General features: G+C 38.0%; 1 protein-coding gene across 1 annotated transcript in view; it reads right to left on the reverse strand.

Moving 5' to 3' along the window:
* Window positions 1-1,341: 1,341 nt before the first annotated feature.
* GUCY1A2 (guanylate cyclase 1 soluble subunit alpha 2) overlaps window positions 1,342-16,476 on the reverse strand; it is a 135,815-nt gene continuing 120,680 nt past the window's right edge. Inside the window, exons 7-8 of the mRNA XM_063394581.1 lie at window positions 12,487-12,641; window positions 1,342-3,207 (exon numbers count right to left, since the gene is read on the reverse strand). Of these exons, the coding sequence (XP_063250651.1) occupies window positions 3,000-3,207; window positions 12,487-12,641 (363 nt within the window). The 3' untranslated portion in view covers window positions 1,342-2,999. The remainder of the gene's footprint in view (window positions 3,208-12,486; window positions 12,642-16,476) is intronic.

The raw sequence follows: 16,476 nt of genomic DNA on the forward strand, positions 1-16,476 counted from the left end.
AGAGAGCCCACACTTTTTTCATTAACATCCCTCATCACAATACAAATAACACAATACTTAGCATCTGTGCTGCAGTTCTAGATATGTTACCTTTACCTTATGACAAACAAAGACTATATTTTTATACAATCAGTGTACTCTAATTCGGGGAGTAGATGATTTATTTGCAAACACTATCAATGTATTATTCATGGTGATACTGATACCAATTTTCAGTTCTCACACAGATCTCTCTGATTTTAAATTTCCTCATCCAACAAAAAGTCTCTGAGAGGATGAGGATGGTGATACAAACTAGTTTTGATTGCTTCTCCAATTTGCTAGTAAAACTACCATTTATCCATCATTTGCTATGAAAATGATTGCATTGATCAAGATCAGATGCAGAATTAACCTAGACGTTTCTTATTGGCAACTGTAAGAGACAAGTTATTGAATGACAAGATTTTGGTCTAAACCTCTAAATTCGTACGCTTCACGTAGGACTGTGGGTGGTGAGAAGAGAAAAAAAGCTTGGCCAGATAGGTTGGGACTCTGACATCAGCACCTACTGAACAATGAAGATGTGCCAGGGAAGTCAGACTGAAATCTAAATCTAATAATGGCTATTTGAAAAAACATTCACTCTAGGGAACTAAGTAATGACATCTGAACTACGGATTTATTAGCTGGGAAGTGGCATTCCTTTTTCAGTGGTGAAACATGAACTTTGATCTATTTATGATTCTTACATATCTCACTGGTGTTCCCAGGGTAAAAAATGCATGTTACATCCTGCGTATTTGCAAACTAATGGCTATAAGCTAAAACTTGTTATCATGTGAAGAAAATTCTCAGATCTGTAGTTTGGATGGAAATTCTATAACCTCAAGCTTGAATAGTTTTTGTAAGTCATTTTTCAGATAGGCCACAGCACTCCACATGCTGTTTATCAAGCTAGATGAAAAAATAACTACTCCAATCCTGAGAATGCTCTAATACCAATGGAAGAAGTCTTTAGATCAGTATCCCACTAGAAAGTGAGGGAATTTGCATTGAAAGAGGTTTCTGGGCTAATTCCCATGCATCTACCCTCGTCAGGAAAAGCTCACCCCTGCATAATAATTTCAGATGTTCTCTGTATGCTGAAGTCTGTAAAGGTTCAAGGCAGTCCTTTTTCATCCAGAAAGGCTTCATGGAAAGGAAGCCTGAAACATATTCAGCAGAGGCTAGCAGTGCCATGCTGATTCACAGGAGCTGCTGGTCAAAGGGGAGAAATAGAGAACTGTCGTTCCCTTCACAGAAAGATCCAGCTGGATAGTCTCGAAATATGGGGAACGTTATTTACTTCTTTTCAAGAGGTGCCTCACGTTATGACTACTAAACCCATAAGCAAACTCATTTCTGTTCTGGATTAGAGAAATGCAGAGTTTCTCAGGCCTCCTAGTTGCTGCTGAGTCTTATCTTTGATTAAAGTGGTTAAAAGCTCACATATAGCTAAGCCACTTTGGAACCATGGCACAGATTTTAACTAACAATCTGCAAGCTCAGAAGATCATCACCCACCCCAGTATGATCCAAAGGCAGCACACCCGCACAGGAAAACTGACCACCATTACTTTTGAAAAATAAAACCTGAGAAATAAACAATGCCTGAAAATGTGCCAGATGCACATCTTGTTTGAACTGGATTAACTGAAGACAATAATACCATATTAATTTTCAACAGCAAAGAATTGACCTTTTTTTTTTTTTTTTTTGTCTTGGACTAACAAAAATCTTGAACTGCCATTTGCATTAAACCTGGAAAATACTGCCTTCCCTTTTTGGTGTTGTTTTGATCTTAACTAGATAAAGCAGGGCAACTTCAGCCAATCCAACAATAGAGGAAGCTTCCAAATGAGCAATCGTTATTAACAGAATGGATTTTCAAAAATCAATCAGGACTAGGAGCACAAATCCTATTAAATATGGAAAACCAGCATCCAGAGAGCTTCTGGTGTCTGCTGGAATTCCTCAGAACAAGTTTTCACAAGAGAAAATTTTTAGAGAAGTTCAGGGCTTCTACCAAAAAACAGTTTGGCTGATAATTTAGAGGGAAAACAAGTCCCATTGAAGAGAAATTTTCTGTTTGTCCACACATTGATCTTCTGCACTTTGTTTACATTGTCCTGGAAGGACTGGACATACAACACTGTAGGACATATACTGGACATTATTTTACATAAGAAGACAGTGCTCATCTAAAGCTTTAGCATAAAAACCAGATAAAGTGATTTACCAAAGTGGGGTTTTTATTATGTATATGTTGATTTTTTTTTGTTGCCAAAAAAGTCAAGAAACGCCTTCTTCCCACTTGTATAACAATAAGGTTTGATAGGTAGAATGTATGAAATATACAGTAATTTCTGAAAAGCTATCTAAGCTCACTCAGCTTACAGTATGTGGAATGTAATTATCCAGAAAGTGAAATATGTATAAAAATAGGTAAAATTCCTACAATATTTGTATTGAGTCATAATTCCTCCTGCCAGGAAGGTTACAATAGCTCTACAGTATATGTATGAAATGCTTGTTCATAAAGTTAAAAAACATCATTACCTTACTGAAGAACACATTAAATATAGGAATGCATAATCAGAACTGACTCTCAATTCTGCTTAGCTGGTGCAAATCTACAGAGAACCATCATCATTTCTGCACAAAACAAGACCAACCTCTAATTTGAGAGTTGGGGTTTTGTTTTGTTGTTTTGTTTGCCATAGAGGGGTCAGACTGAAGTTTATGAAAGAAATTCCTCTCGAAGTGGAAGTACATTGTTTAATATTTTTTCCCTATCTCCACCTTGTTTACTGACAGCAGTTACCCACCTTTCAAAATGATTATTGCCTGACATTACATGGAGCTTTTTACTGCCTGCTCAGAAGATGGCAGTGAAACACAAAGAGCCTCCAACTCCCCGGCCATGACCCAGTTCTGGGCTTGTGCTTTTTGGACGAGTCTTTGATCTGCAGCAGGCCTCATAGGCTAGTCTCCCGGAGGAACATGGTGCCGATGTTGTAAGACACCTTTCTCACTCTGGCAGATGTGATGGACGGTTTTGGCGGCTTCTGACCACTTCTGACCTCCAGGAAGTAACAGATCCCAGGAATTTCCTTTGGAAAGTTTTCTGGAAGCTCTTCACGGGAACGAGGGATAAAAACAAAATTTTCTTCCTTTTTCAAGAGCCTGGAGAAAAACAAAACAGAGGGATATAAAACACTGTAAAACACATTCCAGAAATGCCTCTTTGGAAGAGGTGGAGCCTATGTGCAACCAAGTAAAAAATGAGTTTACACTACTAAGTAACCTATAAAGAAATTCTAAGTCAGGATCCTCAGCTGATATATATGAACTTATCATCATTAACTTCAAGGAGCTCTGTTGATTGAGATCAGTTGAAGGGATGGCTCAAAAAAACATTCTCTGAAAATCAGTGTCAGCATTCAGAAAGTAAAGTACCAGAAAGAGAACTAAATTCATAATGATAGTTGTCCAGAACTTACCATTTGGCTTAATTAAAACACTTTATTAGGCAGAAATTAACATTTCAGAGTGATGGCTGCCACCAGGTTTCCTGCTGGAAGGCAGGTATGAAGGTGGCAGTGCTTGGGAGCTCCCACAGATAAAAGCAGGGAGGTCAGTTTGTGCCCTTCTTACCCTCGGTACTACAGTTTTTCATATATTGGGTTCAAATACAGCAAATCCAACTTCAACAGTAGAATCAAATCTGACACCATTCATCAACAGTACCCATGGGTTTAATCCAGGCTATTTGGTTGGGTCAAAAAGGGATCCAGGGATCCAGGTTCCCTGGATCCATGAAGCCATCTTCTGGCATGCCCGTTCAGTTCGTACAACACCACAGACCCAACTATGCAGCCTTCTGCCATTTGCCCTCTTAGTCATGGTAGAGAAATCTCTGTCTGGTTAGACCTGAAAATTTAGGGCATCTTTATCAAGTATCTTCCCTAGAACTAGCTGGACTTATAAAATAAAGGCAATAACTCTGTACAGTTTCTTTTTGTTTCCAGTTAATAAAGTAAATTAAATTAGTGGTATTCAATCCCCTCAGCATTGAAAAGAGCAGTTTTGAGACAATAAGCAAATTCTGAGCACAGTTGGATATACAAAAGCATTCTTCTTCTTTTCCCTCCAATGATATTTATTCATTCTCTCAATCAGTTTGAAGCTCAAAAACATAAATGGGAAGAACTTTATAAGTTTCCATGGAATTTTGTAATAGGTAGATTAATGTAGGTAAAGTTGATTTCTGGAAAGCAAATGAATGAATGAATGAATCCCATGGCCAGGAGAATTTTGCAGGATTATCAGTGTATGCAATGGCACTTCCTTTACTGAGTATTTTTCATGAGTTTTGCATGAGACAGTCTGTGTGAGCTTATTGACATATAAAGGCAATTTCTTTCCAGCTTTTAAATAATCACTTGGTTATAAACTCAACAAAGTTTTTGCCTTTGAACTTCTGTGGAGAACTTTATTTAATGCGTGGTTTGAAGGTGTGGATTGTCAATTTTGTGATCAAAATACTGCATTCTTCTCTAAATTGCATGAATGTTTGCAGAGGCCTCTGAACTGTATAAAAAATGTTTCCAGACTGTCCCATATTCAGAGAGCTTAAGCTGAAGTTATACAACCTTCCCAGTTCAGGAATATTCATATAACAACTAGTCTGAAAATATCCCAAAGCATTTATCTTAGCTGTATTTTCTGAATCACTTCTGTGAATTTCCCTTCAGGGTACTATTGCAAAGGATATTTTTATAGTAGGTTTTTCACAGGTTCAAAATTCTGGGTTCCACTCAGGTAGCTGGATACACAATTTACAATTCAGAGCTCAAATGGTGAGACTCAGGGTACTCAGGCATTCCTATAAATTGCCTGAAATTAGGTCTGCCCTAAGCTTGTCTTTTTTGTTGATGTTTCAGGGGAGGAAGAATTTCTTAAACACTGATTTACAGTTGATTAACCTTGATGCCTTCTTCTCCTAACCTGAAATCTTCCAAAACTTTTAAAATTCTTGTTCTATCCCTTCCTTGGTGGGAATGCCCTTGCTCTCAGACAAAAAGAGACAGTATCTGAGAATTTTCCTATTATTTTTCTTTTTCTTTTCAGTTCCTTCATTTAACAAAAAAAATCAGGAGGTCTGCGTGTGAACAAAAATTGGGATCATACTTAGTGGGAACCTTGAAGAAGCTTTTAAAAGCTATAGCTCTTTCTTCACAAAGATGATATGATATGATAATTATATTTCAAGTTATTTTGGCACAAAACAGTCACATCTTCATCAGAGTTTCAATATTCAGAAAATCATACAATCACTGAATATGCTGAGTTGGAAGGGACTCATCACAAATATCAAGTCCAACTCCTGGCCCAGCACAGGACCATTCCCAAGAGTCACACCAAGTGTCTGAGCACATTGTCCAAATGCTTCTTGAACTCTGCCATGCTGGTGCTGTGACCACTGCCCTGGGGAGCCTGTTCCAGTGCCCAAACACCCTCTGGGTGAAAAACTTTTTCCTGATATCCAACCTAAACCTCTCCCAACTCAGCTTCATGCCTTTTTCTTGACTCCTGTCATAGGTCACAAGACTGAAGAGATCAGTGCCTGCCCCTCTGCTTCTCCTCACAAGGCAGTTGCAGACTGCAGTGAGGTTTCCCCTCAGTCTCCTCTTCTCCAGGTGGAACAAACTAAGTGATCTCAGCCACTTCTAGTATGGCTTCCCTTCCAGACTCTTCATCTTACTTTGGACCCTCTCCCCAGTTCAGTGTCTTTCCTATCTTGTGGCACCCAGAGCTGCCCCCAGCACTGGAGGTGAGGCTGCCCCAGCTCAGAGCAGAGGGGACAATCCCCTCCCTTGCCCGGCTGGCCATGCTGGGCCTGATGCCCCCAGGACAGGGTTGGCCCTCCTGGCTGCCAGGGCACTGCTGCCTCATGTTCAGCCTGCCACAGACCAGGAGCCCCAGGTCCCATTCCACAGTGCTTCTCTGCAGCACCTGGTTCCCCAGACTATCCACACAACCAGGGTTGCCTGGTCCCACGTGCAGAATCTGGCACTTCCCCTTATTAAACTTCATATGGTTCATATGGCCCAGCCTTCTAATTTGAAGTAAGAAATTGTGATTGCTCATTGCTCCTGTCTGAACTAGCAGAGACTTGCTATTGCAGAATTATTTGCTGCAAAGCCCTCCATACTGAGTCCATGTTTCCCATGATGATTCTTAACTCTCTCCATGCTCACAGTTTTTCCCTGCTTCTCTCAGAGATGTCAGACTTTTGCTCTTTTCAGTGGATTGCTGGATCAGAGCACAAAACCACCCACTCAGAACAAACTTCAATGTGAATTTTTAAGAAAATTGGTCTGTATAGACCAAAATTGAACAAAAGTTCCAAGAGAAATATAATGCTCTACAGCAAAGGAGACTATGCACTTCATTCCTAAACATAGTATGCACAAAATAAGCACACTGGCCAGGTCAATCTTCCACAAATTCTATCTTTCACAGGGAGAGATACCAACAAAAGAAAAAAGTTCTTTCTGTCCTAACTCTAAAAGTACTGTAAAACCTTTAGTTAACCTTGTTCACGACACCCCATTAATTGGTATTATTTGGAAAATCTAATTTCAATGGCTTTCCAAACAGGCTATGAGAAGACTGTCTCCTGTTGGACTGTTGCTCCCTTCCTCTGTGGCAACAAATGTTGCTTGCTTCGCCAACTGGGCATCTTCTTGATAACATAAACCAGCTCATTTGTTTCCATATGAATACAGATAATAAATTATTACTGCACTCATTTGAGATTTTGGAAGGCTGCTCTTAAAATACTCTGTATAAACACATGAATTTGCTATTGTAATGCTAAAAATCAGTGCACTTGGTTCGCAACTTTAGCAGGTTTGAATTTCTCCCTCAGTTTCTGTGCATGCTGTAAGGAGACTGGGAAAAACCCCAGACTACATCTCTGCCTAATTATTGCACAGTGCATTTATTACTTTTTAAACTATGGAATTAAGTCTATTGGTGTTTCTTCTTCATACAGGTCAGCTGTGGTAAGGTTATGAAAGGGCCAGTCACGATTTTTAATGGAATATGTTGCATACCACATGCAGCTCAGCATGGTGAGTGTCAATCTCTGACCTTTAATACTTCTCTTTCTCACCCATCTAAGCAAAAAGAACACAAAGAATACTGGGTTTCTGCTCTCTGTTTGGGACATCGGAGGCTCAGTGCACAGGTTTGCTACTAAAAGGCCTCAGGCTTTACACTGATGCAACAGTGCTGGCCTCAGGAGCTGCCTGGATTTTTCCAGGCTTGACCTTTTTGTAATTTTAACAGTTGTGTAGCCAACTTTTGCCTAAACAAGTTTTAGCTTTAGATAAGCTGTGTGAAACTGTGAGGTGACATACACTGTTAACAACTGGACAGAGATCTAGCACAGCTATTCTGTGTAGAGTGAACCCTGAATAAAAGTGAACCTGTGTCACAAGCACAGACACCAGAGGCCCAAAACACAGTGACTATGGGGGTACAGCCTCACAGAAGCAGGTGACACTGGGAGCAGAAACACATGAAAAAACAGTGCATTTTGACTATGCTTCTAAAATTAGACTAGCAATAAAATTTTTGTGCCCATGAATAAGTTGCATTCCCAACCTGTCCAAAACTAAATTGTCTGCCCACCTCTTGAAAACATACATAGTGAATTGACCAACATAAAAACACCCAGCTTTTTAAAGGATGCTGAGAAATAAAATCTGAAATAATCTAAAATGGGTCTTTGAGAGCAAGCCCATTGGTATGACCATATGAGGCAGAAAAATATAGTTACAGAGATAGCAATACCCTGTAGGAGAAATAATACATATAAATAGATATAACCTGTAGGAAAAATAATTTGATAAAAATAAAAATCAATAAGATGTTTAAAGAAAAGCCCAATTTTAATTTAAAATCTCTGTAAAGAGAGACGTATAGAAATACTTCTTAATTACCTAAAATTGCTTTCATACAACTTTCTGTGAAAGAACTATTAAAAACCTACACTGGTTTTAATCAATTTTAAAGGCTGAGAAGCAATTTATGCAGGAGAACACACAATGACCTCACCCAGCTCAATAAGGAGATACACCTGGGTTGCCCTCTCTCCTAAATCAAGATAAAGATGTGGGATACAGGCTGTTCATCTTTGCCTCAGCTCAGGTCCCAGATGCATTGCCCAGCATGTGATAATGGAAAGTATCTGTACCCAGCACTGAGTGCCAGAAGCACATTCTCCACACGAGAAATACATGCTGCAAAAGACTAGGAAGAAGAGGGGAAAAACAGAATTCTTTCTCAAATAGGAGTTACTTGACAAACAGGAACAACTACGTTTACCTGCTTATGATAACTGCTTAGAAATTCCAAAGCATGACATTACAACACTACTAGGAGAACAAGACAAATGTGGGTATTATATTAATATCTCACAAAAATCATAATGAAAGGCTGAAACAAAAACCTAAAAAAAAATTAAATTTCTCTCCTGTGCTGAAGAGTCTCATAAATCTTACTGGGCTTCCTTCCTGACTATGAAAAATAGGGTAATTCTATTCAATTTAGGATAATTTAGATGAATTAAATAAACTTCTCTTCCTATCCATATGTTTAAACAGGGACTAGTCTGGGATGCTCAACCTCCTCTCCAGTTTCCACATGTTTCACTGGAAGTTTTACACTGGAAGTGTTATTCCAATGATATTATTTCACAATGTTCAGTGATTCAAAGCAATTGTGGCTGTGATCTTTGTGTCCAAAGAGTTGTCTGAGTCAAGAGAACAGGATATTTCAAACAGAAGTGATGTTTCAGATTCAAAAAACGCCAAGTCCACCTTTGTAAAAGGTGTTGTTTCACACATAGCAGAGCTCTGCCCAGGCAGGTAACTGGAGCAAGGCTGCCCCAGGCTCACTCCTGCTGCTAAGCAACAAACATCACACCTTGTACTTATCATTTTAGACTCTAATTCTTACTTAGGCAGATTACAGGCTTGAAGGGAAGTGTCTGTAACCAATAATAGTATTCTGAAGTGTGATTATTATCTGAATGCTGATGACATTTTATGATGCATAATCTTTTCTGTAAAATGAAAGGTGGTAAGTACTGGACATGTTTCCAGGACCTGCATGCTCTGTAAAACTTGGATCACAACTTCCATCAGGGGCCATAGTAGACAAATATGTGATGATAAATGCCAGTAGTTTCATAACTGAAGATTCTGTTGTTTTCATACTGACTGCAAAATTATCTACTTTGGAAAACACTGATCTTAGATAATAGAAATACTAACAGCAGCATTAACAAAGTGCACAACAGCACAGTGTGACCAAATAGAAGCATTTAGCAGAATATAAAGTCAAATACAAATACATTTAAGTTTGCGATGAATCACTTTATTTATACACAATAAATATATACTCACACAAATCATATTTAAGAAAAGTGTTATATGGATGCATCAGATCACTACTTTTTGATTTGGACATCACCATGTTAAATCTCAAAATTACTTTCAGAAACTCTGAATAATTCTGCCCCTTTGAGTATTTTGTAATTGCAGTCTCCTCTGGCCACTGTGTCAACAGTGTAATTTCTTGACTTCTTCCCTTTCTGTTTTCAAGCTTTCAGCTATGCCAGAAGTATGGCTTGAAATCAGCTTTTCAAGTTGCCCCATGTACATTCATTTAATCTTTTCACATCATTTCCCAAGCCTGTAATAGAAAATTGTTTCTAGCCTGATCATCACTACTTTTAGCCACTCATCTTGAATGATAACTGCATCTAATTCAAACATATATTTTCTTGCCATTTCTCCTTTCTTTACCTGAAACCATGTGTTTAGCCTGTTACTTCCACTGCCAGTTCTCTGAATCAAGCACTAAATTTGTTCAGCATGTTGACAGCAGATTGTTTATGGAGTACAATAATGGAGATAAAAAATACCAGTAATTCTGTGTTTTCTTGGGTATTGTTTTGCAATTTTATGTTACAGCATTACTACATAATCAGTCACTTGTCACTTTTCTACCTTCTTCCCTTTTTGAAGAAACACTGATAACTTTCTGCAAGGTAAATGACATGGTAAAGGTACAGACATGAAGTTCACATAAGGTGAAAGTTCAGCCATCTTGAAAAAAATAGTCCTATTTATACTGGATTTCTAGGATTAAAGGGAAGTGGAAAAAAACTCTGTAGACCTGTTTTTGATACAACCTGAAAGATATGCATGGTGAGATCTGATTCACGTTTTGGTATCTAGGACTTAGAAAGAACATTCTCCAAGGTGACTCATACTTGACCTGCCATGGTACAAATGCCAGTGGCAGCCAGGCAGAGATGAGACACAGGTAAAGAGAAGTCATCTTTGTGCCACAATGTACCAGGAGTCAGAAAAAGGGCAGCACAAACCCACAGATTTCTAACAAGCTCCATACACAGGCCCTCAAACTAACTTTCAGAACAGTCTTTTTATCAGCACTGTGATGAAAAAAAAATACAGTCACAGAACCACGGAATCAACGGGGTTGGAGGGGATCTTAAAGCCCTTCTAGTCCAACCCATGTGCAATGAACAGAAACATCTTCAGCCAGATCAGGGTGTTCAACCATGACCACATAACCAAACTCAACACAAGCAGCACTGTGCACTGATACACGGGAGGTGACTCTAACCCCAGCGTGAAGAGAATTTTGTGCACCACAGATACTCTCAAGTTATATTTCCATAAAGCTGTCCAGCTCACCAGTTTCTGCTCTCAGGGACACAAAAATGAGCAAGCAACACCATAGCCCCAGGTGAAATCACTCCCCTGAACCACATTTGTGAAGCACTAAGATCTCTCTTCTGAAAAAGTACGGACTGCACTTTCAGAATATCTTGAAGACTATCTCAGGTTGGAGAACAGCACCTTATAAGAATAGACCCTGTTCAAGAAAAGTCCAGTTCCCTGTCACAGGGCCTTGGTCACCTTCTGCCATACCACAAACCACACACCAAAGGCCCTGCTACTGTGTAATTTTTGTAAGTGGAGCACAAATGGTAAACAAAACTAGAGTGACTATTCAAACAAGGTTTTAGAGGGTTCCTCCTATCCCACAGTTGATGACCAAGAGCCGAAGGCTGTAGAATGCTGTGTATGGAAGATCCCAAAACAAATTTCTTTTCAAATGATACCAAGTTCCAAACAGAAATTTCCAATATATTTATTGAATTTATTTTTATTTAAATGAAAATGTTTTCTGTAAACAATAATAGATTGGATTTGGATAGATTTGAAGAATAATAGATTGTCTTTCTCTTGCATGTTACCAGACAACTGTATGAATATATTTCTGTTCACTTTATGATACAAAGCTTATTCAGTTACTCTACCTCTTGTTCAATTTGTTACACTTGCTTCATTCTCAAAATATAATCTCAAGTGAATGGGCTCTTTAGAAGAATGTCACTTTATGCATTAGTTTAATTACTTTTAACTTTAATTTCTGACTAATTCATATTTTAGGATAGCAGACGCTTCAATACTTGGATGAAGAAATCCCATTTAAAATCTTTCTTTACATAGATAGCTATGGGGGAAAAGAATTGAGATTCACAGTTCTGAAAAGGAAAAAAAAAGAAAGAAAAGCAATATTGTTTGAGCAACTGTGTACAGATTTACCACACAGTCTCAAAGCCTTACTTCAGATACAGAACACTGGAAGATTGAGATATCCTGCCAAAAAAAAAGTGAGTGCATCAGCTGTAATCTAAGCAGAAGAAATTCTAATAGTCAAACCGTCAAATTTGAACAATAAGGAACACCTTTTTTATTTAGGAGCTGTTACTCATAACCAGATTTAATCAAGCCTTCTCTCCATTTGCATAATTTCTTCAAAACACTAGGGATAATGCTTTGCCATTTTCAATCTTTTTTCCTACGTTATGAGAATGCTTCTATCAAGTGTGTCTTTACAGTGCTAAATAAGAAGTTTTGTCTTCAAGACAGATTAAATCTCTTTGTAAGCTTGGCCTTACCAGCAAAATTAGACTTCCTTCTGAGACAATGGGAGTATGCTTTCTTTTGTGAACGGTGTTTAGTGGGTGGAACCCAAATCCTCAGACAAAAGCTGTAATAGTGCACAAAACTATGTTGCTTTGCGAGATATCTCCCACTTCTTCTGTTACATATTATTTTAGGCAGGAATGGCTGGCTTTTCTGTTGTGCCTCCTTGCCTCCAATGCCTGACCTCCTTGCTCATTCTGATACAAACCTGCAAACAAAAGACAGACATCCCCAAGCCACACCTCTTTGCAGCTGTCCTGATGCCCTATTCTGTTGAATTTCATGTGTTGAGGACATGTTACAGGATGGAACTGAAAACAGGCTGAAATAAAAGCAATAGGAAAGGGTTGAGAGGACTTACTGGTACGTGGTGGGACTGACATTGATGCGGCGTGGGTGGCTTCCTGACTCGAACTTGCTCGCGAGGGTGACGTTGTTCCCAAAGAGACAATAGCGTGGCATTCGCACACCGACGACGCCGGCCAGCACCGAACCTGAGTGGATGCCTATCCTCATCTGGAAAAAAACACGGGACCCACGTCAGGCTGCCTCTCTTGTGCCACCAATGGTAATGTCATTAGCTCTCATTTACAAGCAACCTTTTCAAGTAAAGGATAAACCAAAGAAAAAAGAGTGAAGTGAAAGAAAACAGGCTCTTCTATTCCTCTAGCTTAAATCAGATGCAGTTAAAAGAAAGAAAAACAAAAAGTTTATTATCTTTTCACTAAAACAGTTTTCTTCTGTGCACATTTGCTGAAGATTGTGACAGTCAAAACAGAAATCATTAACAGAACAGGATGGGATCATCCAGAGTTACTGCAATACCAGCCTCCTAATTACACAAATAATTACATTACAGAGGTTATTTTTGCCACCACTTCTAACATAGGCTTTAAAGTAATACCCGATTTTTCTCAAACTGGCAGGAAGAATAGTTAAGTGACTTGAATGAATAAGTTACTTTTATCTCCTTTATATTTTTCTTCCAAACTCTTCAAGGTCTAAGGTCTTTCTCACTTTGTCAGACAGAGATATTGCAGTGGTAAGAATGCTGAAGACTGAGGCACCAATGTTTGGAAGATTTAAGCTCCATTGTCCGTTACCAGTGGAAAAAAGTGCTCCTGCAGTCATTAATTGGGTAAACAGCCCTTCTCCACATAGGTGATGTCAGTACCTGCCCTCAGTAAAAGACTATGAGCAGTAAGTCTTGCTCACACAACAGCAAGCATGTTGTCAGCTTTGAATAACTAATAAAAAAACTATTTACAATGTTTTGTTCTTGTGAGATGGGAGGTGAATTAGTCATTTTGCATACAATTTTAGGAACGGAGCTAATGAAAACTATTTGTTCTATTGCTACTCTGTACATTTATTTAAAAATCAGAAATTAACTGTGTGCTGTGACCTCTTTTGCAGTCCATTCAATCACATGTAAAGGCCAGATTGAATCTGTAAGAAAAAATATTAGCTTTGTTTTCCTCTAAAAACACAGGGATAAGAGTATACATTAGAAAGGATGGAAAATATGACAGCAAAAATTATACTAACAAAATAATATTTGCTTTTGCAATATATGCAGTGAAAGCTGAAGTTATTGTTGGTTGCTTCTTTCATTCTTTCCTTTTCATTGCTTCCTTTTACATGGTCACGTAGTTTTTTTTCATCACTCAGTGCTTCAGTGACAGATGTGAGGGTCCTTTCGTACTGTCTTAAGAGCTTTTCAAAAAACACATACTCCTACAATGAAAAGGTAGATACATTCTTACAAAAACAGGTTACACTACATAGAGAGTGTCAAAACCTGACATTTTCATTGGGTGAAAGAGAGTTGATGTAGGCTTTCTCAATAAACCTTGGAGATAAAGCCCATGGAGAATGGCTTACAATAAAGCTCCACATCTGCTTTACTATATAGTTCCCTACAAGAAAAGAGCTTGCAAACACTGATGCTCTTGCCATGAAGTTTTCCTTAGTGTGCCTTATTATACTGAGAATAACCATTACATGGGTCCTATAGTATTTCTTAGAGAAATAAGTTTACTTAAAAGTGTGTTTTCAACATTTTACTTCATTTGCAGATACGTTGTTCTGGTCTTTTCCTCACTGAGTTGAAAACTATTGTGTGAACAGCTTAAGGCTCTTTTTTACAAAGGAAAAAAAAGTGTAATCAAACTGTTAACAAGAAGGCACTTATTGGGGCACATCAACCTTTCACATTACCTTTGCAGAAAAAAAACCTGCCTACACCACAACTTAGAACAATAATAAAAAGAGTTTCAAAAAAATATTTATATTTCCAAAGCTATATTGCACATGTAGCCCTTACCAGTGCTTTCTCAGAACAGTCACAATTAAATATTAATAACAGTACAGGAAGTGAAAATTAGATTACATCACTAGGATGCATTTTTTTGTCTGTCATAATCCTGTTTACTCTTTTTAATACATGACTAGTAAAAATTATACATTTATTAACTGTCCTAAATGGAGCATTTTTTAATAAAATGCATGCTCTTCATCTGTATAAACTGCTCCTTTCTATGTCCTTAATTATTTGGCTAAAAATAAAAGCGAAGTGTGTAGCTGAACCTGAAAGTTCAGAGACATTATGCACACAAATGGAAAGATGGGTCTTTGGAAACTACCACAAAGAGAAGACAGCTGTGAAAAAACCATTCAGGAGATACCATTCCTCCAATAGTTAAGGAACAGTGAAGAGACCGACAAAAGTCAAAGACATTTCTAAAGCATGATACTGGAAGGCACAACAGGAAAAGAAACATGAACTGGTGGGAAAAATACTGAGGGACCTGTGAGAGATCTTTTAGATAAAGAGGGACAACTTGAACTGAGCGCAATGGAAATGAGAAAAAAAAAAAAAGATTAACAAATCTGATCATTGCAAGAGCTGTGGTAATAGTGAAGTGGAGAAAAGCTGATGAGTCAGAGGTGTAAAAGAAAAGCAGCCTGCATTGATCAATGCAATGTGAGAGGAAAGACACGGCTATGTGCAAAGCAAAAGAAGCTTCCAAAACTTGTATAGAGAAAGTAGCAGCATTTGGCTATTTCTTACTGGATAAGACACAAAGAGCAGAAACGTCTAATATCTGAGTGACAGGAAGAATAGTGATTTCATTTAATAGTGATAAAGAAGATTCATAAAGAAAGATGAAGAGCACTGGTCATCATCCAGTGGGGAAATGTGCCAGAAGTGGTATCAATGGGAGCTGATAGTGCAGACTGGACTGCCAGAGGAAAGTCAAGAATGAACAGAAACAAGAATGAACAACACACAGATATTTGCTCCTTTTCTGAACTGAGCATTCTGTTACTGATTTTATCTGAATCAAAAAATTCAAATCTTAGAAAAATTGTATGTTACTTCTTTACACCTCCTCACTGCCAAAGCATAATTTTCCTTTTTTATATCTAGAAGAGATGAGGTTTTTACTTTGTTGGGTTTTGTTTCTATTTTATCTGCTGTGCAATTCAATTACTTGCAATAGCCTGAATGCCTTCTTAGGCACCATACTGAAAACTGCACTCTTACATCAAAATAAAGCCTATTCCAACTGAGATGAGAGTAAATGCAACACTGAAAATTCACAACCCATCTACAACTGACTTTATGGGGAAGAGACAAAAATATTTTAATAACCATAAACAAATGCAGTGGCATGCCTGAAGTAAATTTCATCATTGCTAATTTGTTTCTTAATAGCTTTTTCTGTTACTCAGTACTCTCACAATAAAAAGTCCCATCATTTCCACTATGGTCAAAGCTCTTGAGTTTTCTCTCTTTTGAAACCTTGTTGAAAAATGTACTCTCCATCCACTTTCCTTATTTCTCCACATAATTTTCAAGGCAAAAATTAAAATGCAAGTGGAAAGACAGACTGAGAAGTAGCACTTGTCTACTTGAGAATGCTTTTTAAAACCTCCTCAAATCTAAAATTTTTTGACCAATATATGTTTACATATTGATAACCAATAGAATACATTAACCTTATTTCCCTTCAGTCAAAACCGAGACATTGCATTAAAAGATTTAAAAATAATTCCTTTATTAATTAGACCACAGGAAAATGATTCAAGCTGTAATGATTCCTGAAAGGAAAATTAGGCAAGTTTTCAATTATTCCTCAAGCTTCTTATGTACATGGTACTGTGCAAAAATATTTGCAGTCCTTTCAACCCAGAAATTATTCTTCATAGTCATATCCTGATGCAAGTCTCCATGCTGCTGCCTATTAGTCTCTTTTCTTCTAAATAAAGCATGAATTATGCTTTCTAAAATAGACTTGTAAGCCCATAACCAAGACTGCAAATATTTTTGTACAGCACCATGTAC

Source organism: Prinia subflava, chromosome 3 (genome assembly GCF_021018805.1).
Source record: "Prinia subflava isolate CZ2003 ecotype Zambia chromosome 3, Cam_Psub_1.2, whole genome shotgun sequence".
Taxonomy (NCBI): Eukaryota; Metazoa; Chordata; class Aves; order Passeriformes; family Cisticolidae; genus Prinia; species Prinia subflava.